The 24,954-nt window shown below is 37.7% G+C and overlaps 2 protein-coding genes across 5 annotated transcripts in view; one reads left to right on the forward strand and one right to left on the reverse strand.

The window, feature by feature from the left end:
- The window catches only part of Slik (Sterile20-like kinase), a 43,832-nt gene extending 36,016 nt beyond the window's left edge, over window positions 1-7,816 (reverse strand). For 2 of the 4 annotated variants that reach the window (XM_088239531.1, XM_088239528.1), the window contains exons 1-2: window positions 7,572-7,816; window positions 497-706 (exon numbers count right to left, since the gene is read on the reverse strand). The gene's annotated coding sequence lies outside the window, so the exon portion shown is untranslated. The remainder of the gene's footprint in view (window positions 1-496; window positions 707-7,571) is intronic. The other 2 variants (XM_088239529.1, XM_088239530.1) reach the window with 2 other exon arrangements.
- A 1,016-nt stretch (window positions 7,817-8,832) lies between these two features.
- LOC148272819 (glycerophosphodiester phosphodiesterase 1-like) lies at window positions 8,833-23,526 on the forward strand. The gene is made up of 6 exons (XM_088239535.1): window positions 8,833-9,091; window positions 13,646-13,751; window positions 16,318-16,469; window positions 19,447-19,639; window positions 21,382-21,479; window positions 22,287-23,526. The coding sequence occupies exons 1-6, from the start codon at window positions 8,946-8,948 to the stop codon at window positions 22,555-22,557; spliced, it is 966 nt and encodes a 321-aa protein (XP_088095661.1). The 5' UTR covers window positions 8,833-8,945; the 3' UTR covers window positions 22,558-23,526.
- Window positions 23,527-24,954: the final 1,428 nt, after the last annotated feature.

The raw sequence follows: 24,954 nt of genomic DNA on the forward strand, positions 1-24,954 counted from the left end.
CCCTGGTATCTAGGGTTTTTTAAAATCCAATTAAAAATATGAGAGTGAAAAGGGTACATTTTGAAGTCGAATTATATTCCGACACAACTGTCAGTTTTATAAAACGAACGCCTAGATGCAGAAAATAATGTCACTAGGTTCGGTCGTATTATTCTTCTTAGGATAAAAATACGAACGGTGGAAATGATTTAAAATAAATGTTATTTTTTTTATTTGTTTTTCTGTAAATCAAGTTACAATAAAACATTATTATGTTAGTCACATATAATGGTAAGCTGCGCATAATCGCTTCTATACACGGTTCGCCCCTGGTATCTAGGGTTTCTTAAAAGCCAATTACAAATATGAGAGAGAAAAAAGTACATTTTGAAGTCGAATTATATTCCGACATAACTGTCAGTTTTATAAAACGAACGCCTAGATGCAAAAAATAATGTCACTAGCTTCGGTCCTATTAACATATAAGAGTATCTAGGCGTTTTGACAAAGGTCTCACCTGAAGTGTTAGGATGATCAGATGTCTCCGACTACAATTGTCCCATCATACAACTTCACAATATTGTACCACAGCCACGTTCCCATATAATCACATTTTGGCTTCACAGAAGTGTTCATGCTCGTCTCGATTTCGCATGTCCATGGATAGTTTCAACTTCACGTCGCTTTTTGAAATATACATTTAAACCGCGGTCGGAAAGTGCTCGACCTAAACAGACAACGAGCAATCGCATCTTTTACGGGCGACCTGCGCGAGCTCGCTCTCTGGTTCGGGCGGAGCTCGCCGACTCCTCGGGGACCGTCCGCGCGAACAAGAGAGAGAGAGGACGTGAAGGTAAAGACGTCATACCTTCACCTTGGCGGCGTAGTTGAAGATAGATAAATCCGATCTAGCGATTACTAAGATACACTGCCGACCCCCCACTTCAAGTTTTATGCGGGTACTTTGATATGAAAATGACCTGCGGTATGTGGAAGTCCATTATTTTTCAACAATATTTTGAGTTAGCCCAAATTTTTGTAGACAAGGCCTGGATTCAACTCCCCGGGGAGCTGTTTATATTAACATATTACAACAGAGATGAAGAACATTTAAGAGAAGGTAATATAGATAAGTCCAGGCATCTACAGGGCTTACGACCTGTCAATGGCTGGTTTAAGTGGAAACTTTACACACTGTAACATACACCATTCTGCCTATATTTGAACATCTATATTCCTTCAATTCCTTCACCTGTTGATGTTTGTGAAGTTAAAGAGCTGAAACCTTTATTTATGCGGGTGAGATTCGTGTAATTGAATTATTTCACCTACATACTAGACTAGGCAACGCCTGAAAATGTTATTTTTTCAATTTCTATACTTCTTCATGGACCAGGTAATTTATCAACAATATTTTGAGTTTGTCCAAATTTTTGTAGACAAGAACTGGATTCAACTCCCCGGGGAGCTGTTTATATTAGAAATTGAAAAAATAATATTTTCAGGCGTTGCCTAGTATGTGGGTGAAATAATTCAATTTGATGAATCTCACCCGTATAAATAAAGGTTTCAGCTCTTTAACTTCACAAACATCAACAGATGAAAGAATTGAAGGAATATAGATGTTCAAATATAGGCAGAATGGTGAATGTTACACAGTGTGTAAAGTGGCCACTTAAACCAGCCATTGACAGGCCATAAGCCCTGTAGACGCCTGGACTTCTATATTACCTTCTCTTAAATGTTCTTCATCTCTGTTGTAATATGTCCAATATTTTTCTTAAATTAAATTTACTTTGTGAAGCGCCCTTGAGGTATTATATTACGAAAATGGCGCTATATAAGTTATTCAAAATTATTTTTATTATTATCTGGTCTCCATATTTGACGTTCCCATCAGGAATATTGAATCAGTTCGACGTCGATTTTGAAGAAAGATAGGCTGGAGTTGGGCTTATCCGGAGACCAATATATGTGTAATCTTCTCTTCCAGACCGTCGAAATAAATCCCATCTTCTAGTCCTGTTCAAAATTCTCAACTCGCTCTTCGATGTGCCTGAACTTCTAAGCTCGATAAAATTAAATATCCCAACTGGAAACATCAGACAAAACCGACTCTTTCATACCGATAACCATAGAACTAACTATGGTTTCCATTCCCCGTGCCCAGAATTCTCCGGTCTGCCAACAAACATCCCAGTCTTGATTGCTTTGATAACAAGTTGTCTTCTTTCAAACGATCACTGAATCAAATTAAATTACAAACACCTCTCCCCGCTTCCACTCCCGAGTCTACTATATACCGTTGTGTCTTTCAACTCCCCTTTGCAATAATTTTCTATGCATAAATATGTCCTTAACAATGCCAACTGGGCGTATGTTTAAATAATTAAATTAAATAGATTTAAGCACATCAGTTTAAGCTGCTCGCTTCAATTAATATTCCATGTTCCTGGACTGCCACTCGAAGCGTGGGGCCGGTAACCTCATGTTCGTTTGACCGATGGTCGATGCGCTGCATTTGCCGAGCCAAAGCATCGCAGTACGCGCCTTCGCGTGAGGACAGAGGGCATGAGGATACGGTTGAAAACACCCAAAATTTCGAGGCACCATTCAGAAATCGGAGAGCGTTGATAAATAAATTCTGACCGCCTCCTTTGGAAAAACCATATTTTTAAATATGTCCAAGTGGAATCAAAACTGAAAAAGATGGTTTAACCAATAGACAAAAAAAACAAATATTTACTCTGGTATCTGTGCTAACTGAACAGGTTTTATGGAGGCCATTGATCAATGACTAATGACATCATATTGTGAGTAACGCAAATATTTTTATTTATTTACACTCGAAATTAGTTTTTAAATAAAAGATAAATTTTTGAAATCAATTAAAACATCAAGGATGCAAGATTTCTAGTTTATTACGACATTTCGAGACTATCCAAATGTTTGTAGACAACAACAACAACAAACCATCACGCCGTTTCCCCGTAGGGGTAGGCAGAGAGGATAGAACGCCATAACACTCATCTTGGCATACAGACATCGCTTCCTCTACATTCATACATCTTCTCACGCATGCACGCACGCCGATTATTCCTACTTTTGACATGTCCATCTTCGAGTATTTGATGGACTCGATCTTGCCATGTCTTTCTCGGTCTTCCTCGTTTTCTGCATCCATCAACATTTGCATCGTAGATCCTTTTAGCCGTTCTTTCGCTGTCCATTCGCTCCACATGTCCGAACCAACGCAGCACCCCTTTCTCAATTCTGTCAATAATGCGAATTCTGTCAATGTTACGAATGGTAATAGTGTAGTAACAATTCACCAGTCTTGAAGATGCCTACTTAGGCGAAAGCGCTCGTTGGTCAAAATAATAAAAAGTAAAGCTAAATCAAAAAGTTTCATTGAAAATATTATTTATAATTTTATCAAAATCATTAACTATGGAGTTTAATCAAGAAATATCAACAAAAAACATCAAACAAATGTTTACAACAGAGATGAAGAACATTTAAGAGAAGGTAATATAGAAGTCTAGGCATCTACAGGGCTTATGACCTGTCAATGGCTGGTTTAAGTGGCCACTTTACACACTGTGTAACATTCACCGTTCCGCCCATATTTGAGGAATATAGATGTTCATCTTCGAGTATTTGATGGACTTGATCGTGCCGTGTCTTCCTCGTTTTTTGCATCCATCAACATTCGAATCGTAGATCCTTTCAGTGGTTCTTTCACTGTAATTATACCTCTACGCAAACAGCGCACTAAATTCGGCGAACGCGCATTTGCGGTCGCAGGCCCTACGGCATGGAACGCTCCCCCAGCAGAGGCGCGAGGCTGTGGGAGTGAAGTGATATTTCGGAAGAAACTTAAAACCCACTTGTTCTCTAAATCATTTGAATAAATTCTTAGCATGTGTTGGAAAAGTAATATGAAAAAGAACATTATTTTTCTTAAATTAAAAAGTTAAAATTAAATTTATATCTTTATATAATCACTTTGTAAAGCGCCCTTGAGGTATTATATTATGAAAATGGCGCTATATTGTTCCTTCCAAAGTTTTAAGAAATAACCCTCTTCTTCACATACCTCTTGTTTCATCTAATTATAGGCAAAATTCATATTTATGGCGAACTTTTAATAATTTTAATGTAATTAATAAATCATTTAACATAGATTTATTTGAAAATAATCTTAATAACGTGCGGCGTTTGCTTTCGAAATAACTCGTAGTATTTTTTTCTTTTCTTTTAAATTTACATTTAATTACTATTCATTTTATGTTCGAGAATCTTTTTTAACTTACTGTGATGCTACTTGTGAAAACCTGTAATTGGCTTATTTGTTATTTGTTTTGTTATATAAATATGTGATAATTATAGCTGTTGGTTATCCAAATAAATAAAATAAAAATAAAATAAAATAAGTTATCCATAATTATTATTATTATGTCCATTCGCTCCACATGTCCAAACCGACGCAGCCCCCTTTCGTGATTCTGTCGATGATGCCTTACACAGTTCACAGATATCGACATTTGTGCACCTATCGTACATCGTTTTACCACACATTCGCCTGAGGGATCGCATTTCGACAGCATTCAACCTACTTTCATCATCGTTTTTCCATTTACCATACTTCACCACTAGAACTCCATTGTGGACTGCTAGTTTTGCCTCCTGCGATAAACATTTGTTTGCCAAAGTAGATTTCAGCGCATCGTTCACCCTGTTCCCGGCACTCACCATCCTTTCCATCCTTGGTAAACATACTTCCTAGATGCACAAATTCTCCTACCTGATCCAGAATATCTCCGTTCACACTGATATTTCATTGTATCCGTGAATAACTGGTAATAATGGCTATTACGATTAGAATGGACAGCTGTCAAACTAATTTCATTAGTGATGGGAAATTACTGATCACTGATCAAATCCATTTTATCAGTTATTTGATGCAATCATGAAACTCTGTTTCCGAAAATTGATATAAAACGCAAAAACAAGCCTATTATAGTGTGTTTAAGACCATTATTCACCAAAAAATAAGACATTTATACTTTTTTCGTGAACATTATCAAACAAACTATTTTTTTTATACGATCAAATTACATTGATCAATTTGTCCCATCACAAACATTTTTGCAAAATGATATAACATGGTAAGAACGTTGTTAATAATTAGGAGTATTTATTTTAGTTTTAAAGCTGATTTTACATATTTATGTTGATTTAAATGTCAAGCGTTGTATTAAAAAAATTAATTAATATCCCAAATACGAATGATTTTTCGTGTCAATATAAATCTCTCGTTAGACGTTACTACAAAGTTTATTTATTTATTTAACTTTTTGTACATAATGTTATTTGCACATTGGCGGGCTTATTGCCAAATGGCAATTTCTTCCAACCAACCAATGAAATAAAAGTTACAGAGCATATTCAATAGAAAAAAAAAAGATTAAAAAGTTAAAAATATATAAAAATAGAAATAAACTTATTTGTTTATAAATTACCTTAAATCAAAACTATTACTCAATGGGAAAAAGAGGAAAGAGGAAAGGATGAGAGATTAAGGAAGAGAAAGGAGATGTTTCTTCAGACGTGATTTAAACAGAGATAATGTAGTAACATCTTTGATGGTGGATGGGAGATGATTCCACAGCCGAGCCGCATGGACACTATATGAGTTAGAGAAGAAAGAGGAATTGTGGATGGGTATTAAGAGAGCGCCTCGAGAATTAGTACGAAGATGTAAACCATGAACTGATAAGCGTCAACGCAGGTATATAGGAGTGTTAGGACTATGAAGTACATTGAACAGAAGTGAGAGGCAGTGATAGTCTCTCCGCTGTCTAATTTTGAGCCATTTCAGTTGCCTACGATAATCAGAAATGTGGTCATATTTCCTAAGACCAAAAATGTACCTTATGCATGTATTCTGAAGTCGTTCAAGTTGATCGAGTTGCTCACAGCTTAAATCAGTCATGGAAACATCAGCGTAATCTAGAATGGGCAGTAGTGATGCTTGTACAAGAGTGCATTTAGTACTAATGGGTAAGAATTTTTGCAACCTTCTAAGTGAGTGTAGACTGAAAAATATTTTGCGGCTTAATTCATTAGTATGAGCTCGCCAGCAGAGATGTTCGTCCATTTGTACTCCTAAAGTTATGTCGTCACTTTTTCTGACAACTGTCATTCTAATCATGTTACATTTTAAGGACTATAGTAAATAGTTTATCAAAAATTCGAATATCAAAAAACCGTTTGGTGAACGAGCTGATAGCAGGCAAGCCAACGTTCGGGCAAGGCAACGTCCATCAGGCTCGCTGGTTACCTACATCATTAGATAGATACTTAAATCTCAACAAAAACGAGGAGATTTTGAGGTAGTTGAGGTGGTATTCTTGGCAAGTACGTGAAATTAATTAATTATGGATAACTTATATAGCGCCATTTTCGTAATAAAATACCTCAAGGGCGCTTTATATGGTGATTCTATTGTTAAGTTAATTTAATTGAAGCTTTTAAATTTGTAATTTAATTAAAATAATTTATTTTGTTGTCACGTGCTACGGATTTATTCAAATGATTTAGAGAACAAGTGGGTTTTAAGTTTTTTCCGAAACATCACTTCACTCCCACAGCCTCGCAGCTCTGCTGGGAGAGCATTCCATGCCATAGGGCCTGCGACCGCAAATGCGCGTTCACCATATTTAGTGCGCTGTTTGCGCAGAGGTATAATAACTTTTCCTCTCGCCGTAGACGTAGCTGATCTAAGCGTGAGACGCCTGTCAGCTAGTTCATCTGGAATGCATAGTTCCCTTAGATATTCCGGAGCCGAGTTGTACAGTGACTTATACATAAGCCAACAGAGTGAAACCTATATATCAGAGAATAACTGGTTTTAATGGCAATATTTTAACCGTGTCGAAAGCAGACAGAACCGAGGGGCACGTATAACAAGAATGTGGTAGAAGATGATGCAGAAATGTATGCCAGGATAGACGTGAGTGGCGGTCCATTCTCTCTGCCTACCCCTACGGGGAAACGGCGTGATGGTAGTAGTAATATGCTGTGGACTAGTGTATCATATAATGGACGGAATGGACCGTCTCTTTGCTAACGCGATTGGCAAAGGTTGCTACGAAGTGGGATGGCTCGTAAGCGACAAAATAATTTTGACGTATGCGTAAAATGAATCGATAAATTACTAATTTTTCGGCAAGAAATCTCCCCAATGAGTCATTGAAAACGGATGCAGAGTGTGTAATAAACGTCCTTCGATAACGCGTATGAAATATGTCGACAGTTATGTACGCATTGCACATTCTCGGATAATATTTGTGGGCGAACTAATTAGCGGCTGACCGCAAACTCAACAGCAAACGTCACAAGTCCGAGCGCCGAAAATCTGGCCCGGAGACCAGCGGCGCTGGGACGCGGCTCCGTAAACGCGATTTCACGGCGGTCGTCGCACAATCGGGGCGGTCTTCAAAATAATAACAAGTTTGTCGACGACGGCCGCCGCGGAGCGAGCCTCTGGCGGCGGCTGGTGAAAGGGGTTCTGGCGGAAGCCTTACGTGGGCGTGTTTCCGCCGATCTCCGGAGGATCACCGCGAACTGGCACTGGTCCCGGGCACGGACTCCGCCTTAGCACGGCGCACTGTCTGCGGACGATATTCGCGGCCACGCACGGCGGTCAGGAAAGAACGCAGCGTCGAGCGAAAACTCCGGCCATTTTGGTCGGTAAAGAAGGGCGCGTGCGATTTTTACTTTTTAGTAAGAAATGTGTCGCACAGGTGCAAGGGAGGCGCTAATGAGAACCGTTTAACAGTGTTGCAATTATTTTTTTAAACAAGTACATATTGTATAAATTAACGGGGTTGGTTTTTATACTATCTATTTTCCATAAAAGGGAAATTCCAAATACGACGAATACCGACAAAAATATAAAAAATAGATTCAGATTAATTCATTGTAATTTCAAAATCAATATAAATATTTTGGAGAAATGTTTTCATACATAAATGTAAAAAATAAATAACAAACAAAATATGTTGCTAGAAAGGATGAATGCTGTTGAAATGCGATCTCTCGGGTGAATGTGTGGTAGAACTATGTCCGATAGATGCACAAATATTGACATCCGTACATTATCCATTCCCACAAAGTTAACTATATACCATTGAGTCTTAATACTTTTTTTACAATAATTTTCTATGGATAAATATCTTCTCAAAAATGCCCATTGGGCGTATATATAAATAAATCAATTATGTTAGGCTGGGATAAGCACTATAAAATTTCTGTATAAAATATTAAACTACAAAGTAGATACTAACCTTCTAAATAAAATACAAATAAATGCAGGATTGAGAACACTCAGACATCGGGAAATATTTAAACTGCCTTCGTTTTCAAATAATGCTACATCCCACACACTTATGGCCCGCATGTGTCGGGAATATAATATATACTGCCGAAACAATAAAATTGACATTTTTCATGATACTCTCTCAGCTTTTGCGAATAATCTCTTAGGAATGAATCTTATTCAATAAGTACACACGTACAACTAATTTTTTATTGCATTGTATCCTGTATAAACAAAAAATTAAAAAATATGTATTACCACTTAACGTAAGAATCTATTTTGTGTAATTCTATAATTGAAGATATTTATGGATGTTAAATTATTTTGATGAATGCTTTAAATTGTATGTTTTCTAGTATGTATCTTTGTTGAATAACCTAATAAAATAAAATAACATAAAAAGAAGTGTCGAGCGTATAGAAAAGAATCTACTCGTATCAATAATTGTGGTTTGTCTGTGGAATATCGATTATTTTTATCCGTGAATCATAGTAGTTTCAAATGTCGTAAAACGAAACGTCAAACATCCAAACATAACCTAGAAGTAAGCGCGTATTTGAAACTTTTCTTTCATTTAGAAATGTTTTCAGAAGCCTTTTCTTTACTTTATTGGTGTTTGTGTTTCGCGTTCGACGCTTGTGTAATGTCCGTCCGCGTGCTGCGCGCACTGCCGCCATTGCTAGTGGATATTAGCGCTGTCTTAGCCGGCGCGCTGTACTTTTCGAGGTAAATATCAAATATTTTCTAATCAAAATTATGACTAACTTTAACTCAATCCATGTCCGCTCCCTGGGAGTAGCAGACGCCACATTCAACAGTATGAAGACAGTCTGGAAATCGAATCAATATATGTATTGAATAATAATAATGGATAACTTATACAGCGCCATTTTCGTAATATAATACCTCAAGGGCGCTTTACAAAGCTATTATATAAATTTAATTTTTACTTTTTAATTTAAGAAAAATAATGTACTTTGTCACCACACGCTAAGAATTTATTCAAATGATTTAGAGAACAAGTGGGTTTTAAGTTTCTTCCGAAACATCACTTCACTCTCACAGCCTCGGACCTCTGCTGGGGGAGCATTCCATGCCGTAGGACCTGCGACCGCAAATGCGCGTTCGCCAAATTTAGTGCGCCGTTTGCGTAGAGGTATAATAACTTTTCCTTTCGACGTAGACGTAGCTGATCTAAGCGTGAGACGTCTGTCAGCTAGTTCATCTGGAATGCAGAGTTCCCTTAGATATTCCGGAGCAGAGTTGCGCAGTGACTTATACATAAGCCGACAGAGTTTGTATTCCACCCTCTGTGGAAAACGTCGCCAGTGCAATTCCCGAAGTAGTGGAGTGATATGTCTGAACTTAGAGATTCCGAAAATAAGTCTCGCTGCGGCATTCAATCAGACTGTAGGCGAGTCATTTTATGAATGTCAGTTAATATGATTTTAGTAGAACTTATAAGGAATTTAAGTAAAGAATCTGATTGAGATACACAAAAAACGAATGCTGTTTGTATTTGAATAAAACATTTATGCTCCTAAGTTCATTTTTACAGATTAGATTGAAGATTTTAAGATCTAAAAACATGCGCAGCGCAAAGCTCATTATTATGCGAAAAACCGCACGTAAATCGGTATGGTCGTTTAGGAGTTAAGTGACATGAACATAATAATGATTATATACAAAGATAAGTTTGAAGTGGGAGTGCAGTTAGGAATAGCAGACGCCACATTAAACAGTATGGAGGCTGTCTGGAGATCGGATATTTACTCGGTGAAAACCAAATGCCGCCTATATAACGCCTTACGGCCGAAAACAGCAAAATTACGAGTTTTGAGAATAATCTCAGAACAATCTCGGGTTTGCGGTGGTTTGACTCTGTGCGGTGGTTTGACTCTGTGCGGTGGTTTGACTCTGTGCGGTGGTTTGACTCTGTGCGGTGGTTTGACTCTGTGCGGTGGTTTGACTTTGTGCGGTGGTCTGACTTTGTGCGTAATGAAGGAATAAGAGCTTTATTGCTTAACTGTTCATCCTCTTCTAGAATATGGCTCCATGGTCTGGTCTCCATTCTGTGTGAGCCCTGTACATCACATTGAATCACTCCATCATCGCTTGCTTCGAAAAGCAGCCTGGATGCTCGGGCTGAAGCATTGGCAAACATGAGGGACATCCAGACAAGATCTGAAATATTTATTTAGTGCTTGTTTAAATCGCTGTAAACTTAAACCAAAAAAGCCCAGATGATCTTGTCTAGAGTTAACAATACGACAAGAGAATAAGGCCATAGCTTGTTCTACGCTGATCGATGAACATTACTTCATTGTTGCTCAACCTACGAGTTGGAATATGGAATTTTATCTGTCCCAGTAATGATGGCACGTCGATTATACCATTTAGTATGCCGACAATATTAGTTCTACGTTTTTGCAGACTAGAAATCTCTATTTCAGTATATGAATAGTTACCCCTCCCTAGTCCGAGCGTCTACGGTACATTTCGAAGCGAGCGATGTTGGACTGATTGGATGCGATTTATGCGATTCACGTGGAATGGAGACCAGCCCACTATTCTAGGAGGCATATTCTAGAAGAGGGCGAACAGTCGAGCAATTAAGAGTTTTGATAGTGCGGACGTTAGTCAAATCAGAGGATATTCAAACATTCAATTTATTAACAAATTACAACAGGGATGGAGAATACCTTAAATAAGGGAATATGGAAGTCTAGGCTTTTACAGGGCTTATGACCTGTCATTGGCTGGTTTAAGTGGCCGCTTTACACACTGTAACATTCACCATTTTGCCTATGTTTGAAAATCCATATTTCTTCAATTCTTCCGTTTGTTGATTTTAGTAATGTTTATTATGGATAACTTATATAGCGCCATTTTCGTAATAAAATACCTCAAGGGCGCTTTACATGGTGATTCTATTGTTAAATTAATTTAATTGAAGCTTTTAAATTTGTAATTTAAAGAGCAGAGAAGTTAAAGGGCTGACACCTTTATTGTTGCGAAGAGATTCATCTGACTGAATTATTTCCCATACTAGGCAACGCCTGAAAACAATTTTTCAATTTTTAAACTTCTTCTTGGACCAGTTGGTTTCATTACAATATTTGAGTTTGTCCAAATGTTCGCAGACAAAAGACTGGATTTCACCCCCTCGGGAGTCATTAAGATTAACAAATTACAACAGGGATGGAGAATACCTTAAATAAGGGAATATGGAAGTCTAGGCGTTTACAGGGCTTATGACCTGTCATTGGCTGGTTTAAGTGGCCACTATTCACCATTTTGCCTATGTTAGGCCACTTGAACCAGCCATTGACAGGTCATAAGCCCTGTAAACGCCTAGACTTCCGTATTCCCTTATTTAAGGTATTCTCCGTCCCTGTTGTAATTTGTTAATCTTATTGACTCCCGAGGGGGTGAAATCCAGTCTTTTGTCTACGAACATCCAAATCCAACGAATACTTAAAGATGGACATGTCAAAAGTCGGAATAATCGGCGCGCGTGCGTGAGACGATGTATGAATGTAGAGGAAGCGAGATCTGTATGCAAAGATAGTGTTGTGGCGTTCGTTCTATCCTCTCTGCCTACCCTTACGGAGAAACGGCGTGATGGTTTGTTTTTTGTTAACATTTGGACAAACTCAAATATTGTTTTAACTTATTGGTTGGTTGGGAGAAATTGCCAGTTAGAACGAAGCCCGCCCGTGTAAAATTTACATTAAATACAAAAAGTTAAATAAATATTTATTTATTTATTTTTATTTATTTGGATAACCAACAGCTATAATTATCTCATATTTATATAACAAAACAAATAAGCCAATTACAGGTTTTCACAAGTAGCATCACAGTAAGTTAAAAAAGATTCTCGGACATAAAATGAATAGTAATTATTGATATAAATAATAATATACCTACTCCCCCTTGGGATAAAACCCAGAATTGTGTGTGTATAAATATGTAAATATATATACACATACCAAAAATAATATTGTGTAAACAAGATCTGGTCAAAAATTAAGTAAAAATAAATTGCAGAGTCATCTGCAGGCGATTACTAGTAATTAATTTAACTCGGATAGAGTCTTAGCTACATAAATAAAGTAATTTGCTTTAATACTTAACCTCAATATCAAATACATAGATGGCGCTCCAAACGCGCTAGCGAAAGCTTTCCTTGTTTCATGACATATATACAAAAACCAAAAATGTCACCGATATGCATATTCGCTAATAAGCGGAATGGGGAATGTTGTAGAATTCTACATAAAAGTGGCCACTTGAACCCAACCTATGACAGGTCATAAGCCCTGTAAACGCTCGAATATCCATAATCTTGAAACAAAAAAATTCTACCCATCTCTGTAGTGATATAAATAAGAATAGTAATTAAATGTAAATTTAAAAGAAAAGAAAAAAATACTACGAGTTATTTCGAAAGCAAACGCCGCACGTTATTAAGATTATTTTCAAATAAATCTATGTTAAATGATTTATTAATTACATTAAAATTATTAAAAGTTCGCCATAAATATGAATTTTGCCTATAATTCGATGAAACAAGAGGTATGTGAAGAAGAGGGTTTTTTCTTAAAACTTTGGAAGGAACATTGATAGAAAGTTTGCAAAGTAGTTCAGGACAGTCAATTGAACCAGAGGCAATTTTAAGTAAATAAATTATATCCGCTATTTCACGACGTTTTTGCAGAGGCAGTAGGTGATGTTTTTTACATATATGAATATACTGGTCGGATTTAAACTCAAGTTTCAACCGGAAACACATGAACTTTACGAATTTTTTAAAAATATTTTCAATGCGTGATATCTGCACATTGTACAAAGGATGCCATATTTGTGATGCATATTCTAAGTTGCTTCGCACTAATGTACAGTAAAGGATTTTAAGTGTCTTTGCCATAGTGAACGACGTAGAGCTACGCGTAACAAAGCCAAGCGCACGCGATGACTTTTTTATGATGCCGTCAACATGGGCGTCAAAAAGTAATCTACTATCATGGAAGACACCTAGATCCCTTACACATAATGAACGTTGGAGGTTTTGACCCTTAAGCACATAGTACGTAAAAATTTTACTTTGCGACTAAATGTAATAACTGAACACTTAGAAGGATTAAGGTCCAAGCAGTTGGAGTTGCAGTAATCCTCTAGACGGTCGAGATCTGACTGCAGATCAAAGACGTCAGCTGGGGTCTCGATTGTTGCAAAAATTTTCATGATAGGTAATATTATGAAATTGTGCCGCAGATTGAATCCGCCCAAAGACAGTGTGAAGCTAAGCCCCGGGACGTGTGTCGCCCACAGAGGAGCCTACCTGGACGCCCCGGAGAACTCCATGGAAGCTTTCAAATACGTAAGTCATTTTTTCAATGTTTTGATCATGCCCAAATGTCTGCAGACAGGCGGGGCTTCCTCCCTAGGGAGTTATTTAGAACTGAATTTGTCTGTCGCAAGAGGCAAAATCAGCAGTTCACAATGGAGTCCCGGTCCCGACGCTGATGTGTGGGAGCGAAGGATGAACAGGGACGAAAGTAGGCTGAGTGCTGTCAAAACGCCATCTCTCAGGCGCACGTGCGGTAAAACTACGCACGATAGATGCGCATTTTATTAGAAGATCGTAGAAAAATAAATGACCTCCTTTTTTTATTTTAAATTTTAAATTCGGAGCTCGATTGTTGTGAACTCCTGAATCTCATTAACTTCAAAATACCTAATCGAGTCACTAGAAGTACGGAGTTGTTTGCAACTACGAGTACACACGTGGGTACTAACTATGCACGACACTCCGATTCCGCGTTTACATTCCTTAGCCAACAAATTTACTTGTGAAATAGACATTTTTAATACTACAATTATCCATTTTAAAACGTTCTTAAATGCACTGTTTGAAGCAAATTATTAATGTTGTAATAAAACTTTCTTTTTCATACAATTCTTTCTCTGTTTTTGTTGTGTATTATTATTATCTTATCTCTTTCTGATATTAATTTATCAAATATTTTTGTGTACCGTATATTATATTATTTTCACATATATACTTACTGTTAACTAATTTTCATTATTTGTTTTTAACAATAATTTGTTGATACCATTTTTTTTTTATACTTATAAGTATATGAAAATGTATTTATTTTTTGTTTGAATTCTTTACAAGTTATTTACAATTTGCTTATTAATTCAATTACTTTTATTATATCCATATATTTTTTTTTTCTTTTTTACTATGTAAAGTTTCACTTTTTATTTTGCATGGCAGTATGCTTCTTATTGTTTCTAAATGTATACAAAAAAGCATTGTTAATCTTTTAAATTTTTACGCACTATGTTTGTACTTAACTGTATATTTTTTGTAAATGCCCCTTGGGCGTATTGTAAAATTAAATAAATAAATAAAATGTCGAGATCTGTGCATTACGCAAGGCGGTGATAAGCGCTATCAACAAAATCAAGAAAGGAGCTTTGCGTCGGTTTGGACACGTGGAGATGAATCTCACCCGCATAATAAAGGTTTCAGCTCCTTTACTTCACAAAAGACAACAGATGGAAGGGTTGAGGAAATGTGGATGTTGAAACATGGGCAGAATGGTGAATGTTACGCAGTGTGTAGAGTGGCCACTTGAACCGGCCAATGACAGGTCATAAGCCTTGTAAATGCCTCGACGTCCGAATTCCCCTCTCAATAATGTCTTCCTTCCATTTATTGTAAATTTGCTGTATACCCATGCTATAATTTTTTATTTAATTATTCTTTATTATTCCTAAATTTCCTAATTTTCCGCTGATTTCATTTCATATATGTATATCTTCTATTCTGTGTACAGGTGTTTTGTTTCGTTATATATTTTTGTCAAAGGCGTAAGCCATCAAAATAAATAAATAAATAACATTAACAAATTACAACAGGGATGGAGAAAAGGGGATATGGAAGTCTAGGCATTTACAGGGCTTATGACCTGTCATAAGCTGGTTTTTTTTTTTTTTTTAAAGCAAAAGAAATATTTGCGTTCTTGTGATTTACCCAAATATTTAATTTTGAGGGCCGCTTTCAACGAGTTGTAAATAACTCACTGTTAGAAAATGGAATCGAGTTGGGGTAGAGTGGGATTCGAACCACGGACCTTCGGTCCGTGAGTCCGAGACACTGGCCACAGGACCACAACCCGATTCTAAGTGGCCACTTTTCACACTGTGTAACATTCACCATTTTGCCTATGTTTGAACATCCATATTTCTTCCATTTGTCGATTTCAGTGCAGTTAAAGAGCCGAAACCTTTATTGTTGTGAAGAGATCCATCTGACTGAATAATTTCACCTGCCAGGCAACGCCTGAAAACAATTTTCCAAATTTTAAACTTCTTCTTGGACCAGCTGGTTTTGGAAAAATGGAAGAAATGAAGAAATATAGATGTTCAAATATAGGCAAAATGGTGAATGTTACACGGTGTGTGTAAAGTGGCCACTTAAACCAGCCAATGACAGGTCATAAGCCCTGTAAATTCCTAGACGTCCATATTCCCTTTTCAATAATGTTTTCCGTCTCTGTTGAAATAAATTAAAATTATTATATTTAAATTTATTTCAACAGAGAGGGAAAACGTTTTGAGAAGGGAATATGGAAGTCTAGGCATTTACAGGTTGAGGAAATGTGGATGTTCAAACATGGGCAGAATGGTGAATGTTACACAGTGTGTAAAGTGGCCACTTAAACCAGCCAATGACAGGTCATAAGCCCTGTAAATGCCTAGACTTCCATATTCCCTTCTCAAACCTTTTTCCCTCTCTGTTGAAATAAATTTAAATATGAACAATTCCCTAGGGAGAAAATCCAGCCAGTCTGCAAGCATTTGGACATACTCAAACATTGTTAAATTATTATGCATCACTTTTGAGTTTGGTTAAAAGTGAGTTAAAATTACAGTGCGTGGACAAGGGTTGTCGCTTCGTGGAGTTCGACGTCCGCTCGAGCCGCGACGGGGAGTGCGTGGTGTGGCACGACTCCGCCGTGGCTGGCGTGGACATCGCCTCCCACGACTGGGCGGACCTCGGCGGCCTGGACACCGGGAGAGGGGGGTAAGTGAGATCAACCTGTGAGAGGGATGCAGAATGTGCCATTCATTTGTTCATTATTAATCAACGGACCGTTGCACGAAGTTAGCCATGTGTCCGCCAGAAGCAACCCACAATCTACAGGTTTATTTATTTATACTTTAAACTGTTAGAATGGACAAACAAAAACTTCTTAACACTAAATGCCAAGAAATGCAATATAATACATTTCCAAACACAAAAGAAGAACCATAACATGAACATAAAGATAAACAACGAAACTCTTCAAGAACTAGAACATGTGACTTACCTAGGACTCACAATGGACAGACAAAACACATAGACGGACTCACTCAAGTAACGGCATCACTACATAGCCTCTTCTACAAAATTCAAGATTTCATACCGAGAAAGGTAAAAATTATGTACGATGTACGAAGCCTATGTCAAAAGTAAATTGAGTCACATGATCGCCTTCTGGGGAAGTGGTAACAAGACAGACATAACAAGAATACAAAGACAACAAAATAAAATTCTTAAACTAACATACAACCTACCCTACCTGACCTCTACGGCTGAACTGTACAAAAAAACACACCAGTTTGACATAAACTACTTGACTAAAATTGAGACCTTAAAAATTGTGCGCAAAATAACACTGGGAAACATACAAGACGACGACATAATATTAGTCAAAAATGCTGACATACACAAATATAACACCAGACAACAACAACACTATCATATTGAAAAAGCAAAGACAAACACGGGACAGTCAAAAATACTACATAATGGACTTAAACACTACAACGAACTACCTTACTACTTGAAAACTTTTAATGGAGACAAATTTAAAATCCATCTGAAAAAGCACATGATGACTGAACTAACTAGACTAGACGAGACATAAAATGACTAGACAATATTTAATTTCTAATGTAACCCTAACGGGTTTTTTAAAATTGTAAATAAATAAAAAAATAAAAAAACACGTATAGGTGTTTCCTCGTCTGCACTGCAGAACCTACATCTAGAAGTTTGCGAAAGATTCATTCTAGCGCGGTGTTTGTTCAATCTGCAGTGACAACCCTGCTTGATGAGGCTGAGCTTATTAGGTCAAAGGCAAGCCTTTGCGAGTACCTTTTTATCAGTTTTTTTAATTTTTTTAAATATATATTTAGACCCCTGTATTTATTAGCCTTTCGTGTCATGTACAAGGCTAAGGTACTCGGAAAAAATCGTTTTTGTTTGTCTTGAAAATGGGATGTTCGATCACCGATTTTGGTTTATTACCTTCATGAGTCCAATCGCCATTGTTGCAAAGTCCAAGGACAATGGCGCGTGATAACTACTTTTAAAACATTCAAGTTTGTAAGTGAAAATTCTCGATGGAAGTTCATTGTAATTTATTATATAAATAAAACACGAGTGATACTTTAATCCACAAATTTGGAATATCCAGTGACCGGTTTCATCGCATTCGCGACATCTTCGAGACTGGTATCTTCATTAAGGAGTTAAATGTATTTATACAGAACAGAGGTAAGGATACATAATTCAAAGTTATATGTAAGTAAATTAAATAAAGTTATTTTTATCTTAAGGATCATTATCAACAAATTTTCGTTGGGTTAACTAATGAATTGATATAACTAATGAATTGATATAACTAATGAATTGATATAACTAATGAATTGATATAACTTATGAATTGATATAACTAATGAATTGATATAGCTAATGAATCGATATAGCTAATGAATTGATATAGCTAATGAATTGATATAGCTAATGAATTGATATAACTAATGATTTGATATAACTAATGAATTGATATAACTAATGAATTGATATAACTAATGAATTGATATAACTAATGAATTGATATAACTAATGAATTGATATAACTAATGAATTGATATAACTAATGAATTGATATAACTAATGAATTGATATAACTAATGAATTGATATAACTAATGAATTGATATAACTAATGAATTGATATAACTAATGAATTGATATAACTAATGAATTGATATAACTAATGAATTGATATAACTAATGAATTGATATAACTAATGAATTCATATAACTATTGAATTGATTTAACTAATGAATTGATATAATTCATTAGTTAACCCAAAGAAAATTTGTTGATAATGATCCTTAAGATAAAAATAACTTTATTTAATTTACTTACATATAACTTTGAATTATGTATCCTTACCTCTGTTCTGTATAAATATATTTAACTTTTTAATAAAGTTACCAGTCTCGAAGATGTCGCGAAAGCGATGAAACCGGTCACTGGATATTCCAAATTTGTGGATTAAAGTATCACTCGTGTTTTATTTATATAATAACTACTTTTGACTACAGTGTATCGAAAGAAGGGTGAGTGCCGGGAACAGAGTGAATGGTGCACAGAAATCTACTTTGGTGAACAAATTTTTATCGCAGGAGGCTAAACTAGCAGTTCACAATGGAGTTCTAGTGCCAACTCTAATGTATGGAATTAGAAAAATCATGATGAAAGTAGGTTAAATGCTGTCAAAATGCGATCCCCCAAGCAAATGTGTTGTAAAACGATGTATGATAGGTTCACAAATGTCGAGATCCGTGAAGTGTGTAAGGCTGAGACACGCGTTATCGACAGAATCAAGAAAGGGGTGCTGCGTTGGTTCGGACATGTGGAGCGAATGGACAGAGAAAGAACGGCTGAAAGGATCTACGATGCGATATGTTGATGGATGCAGAAAACGAGGAAGACCGAGAAAGACATGGCACGATCGAGTCCATCAAATACTTGAAGGTGAACATGCCAAAAGTAGGAATAATCGGCGTGCGTGCATGCATGAGAAGATGTATGAATGTAGAGGAAGCGAGGTCTGTATGCCAAGATAGAGTGATATGGCGTTCTGTCCTCTCTGCCTACCCCTACGGTGAAACGGCGTGGTGGATTGTTTGATTATTACGGCTCAAAATCGACGCGTTTTCAGCAACGTTCCCGTGCGGCTGTGCCGCCTCGCGGACGTCGGCGAACTGGCCGCGCGGACGGGCCTCGGCCTGATCGTCGACATGAAGGACTGCAGCGCCAGCACGTGCGCCGCCGTGGTGCGGCTCTTCGGAGACCACCCCCGGCTGCTGGAGAACTCGATGGTCACGTCCTTCAACCCGCTGGCCGTTTACAAGGTGGGTACGGTGCATTCGAATGTTTGACCATTTAAACTTTATTTATTTTATTATTTGTGTTCAAAGAAACCATTACCTTTATGTGTACCGGTTTCGAGACGTACCCGTCTCTCGGTAGCTTTAATATTCGCATTATCTCTTGTGTGGCTGTGATGTCACTCTAGTCGACATAGGACGCAAGACTGGATATATCTCTCTTATTTTTTTAAATGATGAACTCGTATCTTTTGTAATCTTCAAATAGACATTTTCACACCGGATTTGGAAAATAAAATTTGTATAACTATGCTAGATGTTAATACAAAAAATATTTATCCTCACCACGCGAAGAATGAATGCCCGCTAATTCAACAACACATCTGTATAAGAGAGAGTACAAAGTTAGAGCTCTTAACACGGAAGACAGAGACGCTGTTCTGTGGCTGGTGTTGTGTACAACAGATTCAGTATCCGTGAGTAACTGGTGATAGTGGCAAAATTCTTAAAATAATTCAAACTTTACGAGACTCTTTTCTTCTTCAATCAGACATCAACTCTTTTAACCGATGGTGTAAAGTCAATAAATTAGAACTAAATATTTAAATGCAAAATAACGTCATTTCGTAGAACAAAACAACTGATTTCCTTCGAGCGCCTAATAGAAAACTCCAAAATTGATGTAGTTAAGTCCATCAGAGATTTATGAGTTGTTCTGGACTATAAACTGACATACAACGAGCATAAATAATCACTGAAATTACTCGGCTTCATTAACAGAATCTGCTCTGATTTTACTAATGTCCGCACTATCACAACTCTTTATTGCTCGACTGTTCTTCTAGAATATGCCTCCTAGAATAGTGGGCTGGTCTCCATTCCGCGTGAATCGCATAAATCACATTGCATCAGTCCAACATCGCTCGCTTTGAAAAGTAGCGTGGACGCTCGGACTAGAGAGGGGTAACTATTCTTATGCTGATTTAGAGATTTCTAGTTGGCAGAAACGTCGAAGTAATATTGTCGGCATACTAAATGGTATAATCGACGTGCCATCATTACTAGGACAGGTAAAATGACATATTTCAACTCCTTGGTTGAGAAACAATGAAGTACTGTTCATCGATCAGCATAGAACAAGCTATGGCCTTAATTCCCTTGTCGTATTGTTAACTCGAGACAAGATCATCTGGACTTGTTTGGTTTAAGTTTACAGTGGTTTAAACGAGCACTAAATAAATAGTCCAGATCTCGTCTCGATATCCCTTATGTTTTTATTTATATCACTACAGAGATGGGTAGAATTTTTGTTTCAAGATTATGGATATTCGAGCGTTTACAGGGCTTATGACCTGTCATAGGTTGGGTTCAAGTGGCCACTTTTATGTAGGTTCTACAACATTCCCCATTCCGCTTATTCAGCCATTCCGCGATATGGATATTCGCTAATAAGCGGAATGGGGAATGTTGTAGAACCTACATAAAAGTGGCCACTTGAACCCAACCTATGACAGGTCATAAGCCCTGTAAACGCTCGAATATCCATAATCTTGAAACAAAAATTCTACCCATCTCTGTAGTGATATAAATAATAATATACCTACTCCCCCTTGGGATAAAACCCAGAATTGTGTGTGTATAAATATGTAAATATATATACACATACCAAAAATAATATTGTCCCTTATGTTTGTAAATGCTTCTTTCTTATTTTTTAATGTTTTAACTGTTCTTATATTGTAATATTAATACCCTATGAATTGTAGGTACGGAGGATAGAACCCCGAATAACCGGCGCCCTGAGCTATCAGCCGTACTCGATGAGCTTAACACACTATTCTGCTTTGGGAGACATTCGATACAGGTAATGTACCATTCTGTATTTTTCTTATTATTTATTGTAGGCGGGACCCTTGGCTGATGCGCCTACATCTCGTGTACCGCTATTTATCCAAGTTCTTCTTCCTTCAACAAAGCATCCAAACTGGCTGGCCGAAACGGAATGGACAACTGGACTTGGCAATTTACTCCAGTCTGAAACTACCCTGCTGGAAAAGCAGTTTACCTTGGGATTGGGGACGATGGAGCTTCCAGTTATGACCCCGTAAATTTGGGTTGGGATTTAATTGTTACATCTCGTGCAGGGGGCGGTCATAGTAATTATTGAGTATCTTATAATTTTCTATCAAGTCCTCTCTGGTTACGCTACTTTATGTGTGCATAGCACATTTACTAGGTTGAGGCGTTCAAATTTATTTGCTACCTACTGAACCCTGGTTAAGATGTTGCAATTCCGACCTTTGCCTTTGATATTCTGAGATGTGTCAATCTCATGCAGGGGGCAGTATCTTATAAGTTTCTATCAAGTCCCCTCTGGTTACACTACTATATGTGTGTGTATAGCACATTTACTAGGTTGAGGCGTTCAAATTTATTTGCTACCTACTGGACCCTGCCTAAGATGTTGCAATTCCTACCTTTTCCTTTGATATTCTGAGATGTGTCAATCATCTCATGCAGGGGGCAGTCCTAGTAATTATTGAGTATCTTACAAATTTCTATCTAGTCCCCTCTCTTCCAATGATGTAAGTCCTAGTGCCTTTAATCTTCCGCGGTAAGGCATCAGGTTAGGTTAGACGTAATTTATTGATTTAGCATGCTGATTTTCCAGATACCCCTCCAGCCCGGTGCAGCACTGGGCGAGCGTGGCGCTGGACGCGCTGTGGGCGCTGGCCTGGGCGTGCGCGCTGCCCCCGCGCTGGCCGGGCTGCTCCGCGCTGCTGCTGCACCGCGACGCGCTGTCGCCGCAGGCGCTGGCCGCGTGGCGCGCGCGCGGCTACCTCGTGGCGCTCTACCCGGCCAACCTGCCGCGCGACAAGCAGCACGCGGCGCGCGCGCTCGGCGTGCCCTACCTCGCCGACACGCTCGTCGGGGAGCAGTAGCGGGAGAGCCCCCCAGCACAGCCGTCGGCGTCCTCCGTACTGAGTCGCGAAACTACGGCTTAGACTGAATCGATACGAAATACGCACTTGGGTAAAGTGTAGGTGTGATATTGTTACCCATATAGAAGGGTCATTCGTTATTCTGATTAATTATTATTCTGGGAGTGCGGCTAGGAATAGCAGATACAAAATTCTACAGAAGGAAGGCTGTTTCTACATCAGATGTTTACTTATCTATATATCGCCTGCAAAACACCTATTCTCCTCTACGGATGAGAATTGTGGCACCTCACCAAGCCCTAAAACAGCAAAATACCAAGTTTTACGAATAGGTGTCTCGGAAGAATCTCGGGAGTGCGGCGGTTCGACTTTGTGAGAAATGAGGCAATAAAAGAACGGACGCAGCAAACTCCTCCTACAGCCGTCGTCAAGCAGAGCCAAAAACGGCCACGTACTGCGGATGCCTCCCGAGAGCCTTAGCCACGCTCGCCTACTTTACAAGGCATCGGGTTCTCGACGTCCCGGACGTCCACTGCTGCCAGTTTATATCAGGATTTCGGGACGAGATGCGTGGAGGCTCTTTGTGGATACGGACAGAGCAAACCTGGAATGATGATGATTTTCAGCCTTGACAATATCACACCTGCGTCTCTCGTGGAGAGATTTTCCCGAGAAAATTCTGCGTAAAAAAACTCGGGTACCAATTAAACCATGTACAAAGATCGCCCATACCAAAAATCATATTCTAGTCCATATGAGTATTTTTACTTTAGCTCTCGTTTATTTGTTTGCATTAAAACTTATTAGATTATATATTCGACGTTCGGGCAATAGTTACCAAGAGAAAAAAATAGATTTTTGACACACCACGAGCCCAGGGCGAGCCCACGCTAGACGTCGGCCATATTTGTCTAGAGGTGTCGACAGCTTTTCTAAAAAATAATAAAAATTATGGTTTATTAACAAAAATTCCAATTTCTTTATCTACTACAGACACACTGATAATAATTATATTTAACAATGTTTGATTATGTCCAAATGCTTGCAGACTGGCTGGATTTCCGCCCTAGGGAGTTGTTCATATTTCAACAGAAGAATCAACATTCAAAGGAAGAGTTGAGGAAACGTGGATGTTCAAACATGGGCAGAATGGTGCATGTTACACAGTGTGTAAAGTGGCCACTCAAACCAGCCAATGACAGGTCATAAGCCCTGTAAATGCCTAGTCTTCCATATTCCCTTCTCAATAATGTTTTCCCTCTCTGTTGAAATAAATTTAAATAGGTTTATTTTACAATATTTGAGTTTTTCCAAATGTTCGTAGACAAAAGACTGGATTTCACCCCCTCGGGAGTCATTAAGATTAACAAATTACAACAGGGATGAAGAATACCTTAAATAAGGGAATATGGAAGTCTAGGCATTTACAGGGCTTATGACCTGTCAATGGCTGGTTTAAGTGGCCACTTTACACACTGTGTAACATTCACCATTCTGCCTATATTCGAACATCTATATTCCTTCAATTCTTTCATCTGTTGATGTTTGCGAAATTAATAGAGCTGAAACCTTTATTTATGCGGGTGAGATTCATCCAATTGAATTATTTCACCTACATACTAGACTAGGCAACGCCTGAAAATGTTATTTTTTCAATTTATATACTTCTTCATGGACCGGGTGGATTTTTCAACAATATTTTGAGTTTGTCCAAATTTTTATTACCCCCGACCTTCTTTTAAATGTTCTTCATCTCTGTTGTAATATGTTAATGTAAACAGCTCCCCAGGGAGTTGAATCCAGTTCTTGTCTACAAAAATTTGGACAAACTCAAAATATTGCTGTCAAATTTTTATTTGCGTGTTTTTAAGGTTATTTAAAAATGTAAGTTCAATAAATATTTTTAATTATTTTTATTTTATTTTTATTTTCTTTATATCATTGGTAACAATCCTCAGTATTGACAGTTCTTACAATTTTTCTGATGCATATTTTGTAAAGTCTTGTACAATAATTATATTTTAATTAAATTAAAATTTTTCCATACATTTTTCATTTCCTCAGTTTTACAATTTTTTTGTTTCTCCCTTGAAAAGCGTAAAACAGGGGTTTTACTGTATACGCTAACACCCAGTGGCGAGTGGTGATTTTATTTACAGGTAAGCCACAAAAAAATGTTTGTCAACAATATTTTGACAATGTTTGATTATGTCCAAATGCTTGCAGACTGGCTGGATTTCCTCCCTAGGGAGTTGTTCATATTTAAATTTATTTCAACAGAGAGGGAATAATTTTCTTAGAAGGGAATATAGATGTTACACAGTGTGTAAAGTGGCCACTTAAACCAGCCAATGACAGGTCATAAGCCCTGTAAATGCCTAGACTTCCATATTCCCT

This window comes from Micrasema longulum, unplaced genomic scaffold (assembly GCF_059751315.1).
Source record: "Micrasema longulum isolate JH-2025_06_02 unplaced genomic scaffold, ASM5975131v1 h1tg002181l, whole genome shotgun sequence".
Lineage (NCBI taxonomy): Eukaryota > Metazoa > Arthropoda > Insecta > Trichoptera > Brachycentridae > Micrasema > Micrasema longulum.

Coding starts and splice junctions, on each gene's coding strand:
- LOC148272819 (XM_088239535.1), top strand. CDS start 8,946: ATGTTTTCAGAAGCCTTTTCTTTACTTTATTGGTGTTTGTGTTTCGCG. Junction 9,092..13,645: donor GGCGCGCTGTACTTTTCGAG/GTAAATATCAAA, acceptor ATTGTGCCGCAG/ATTGAATCCGCCCAAAGACA. Junction 21,480..22,286: donor TTGGGAGACATTCGATACAG/GTAATGTACCAT, acceptor CTGATTTTCCAG/ATACCCCTCCAGCCCGGTGC.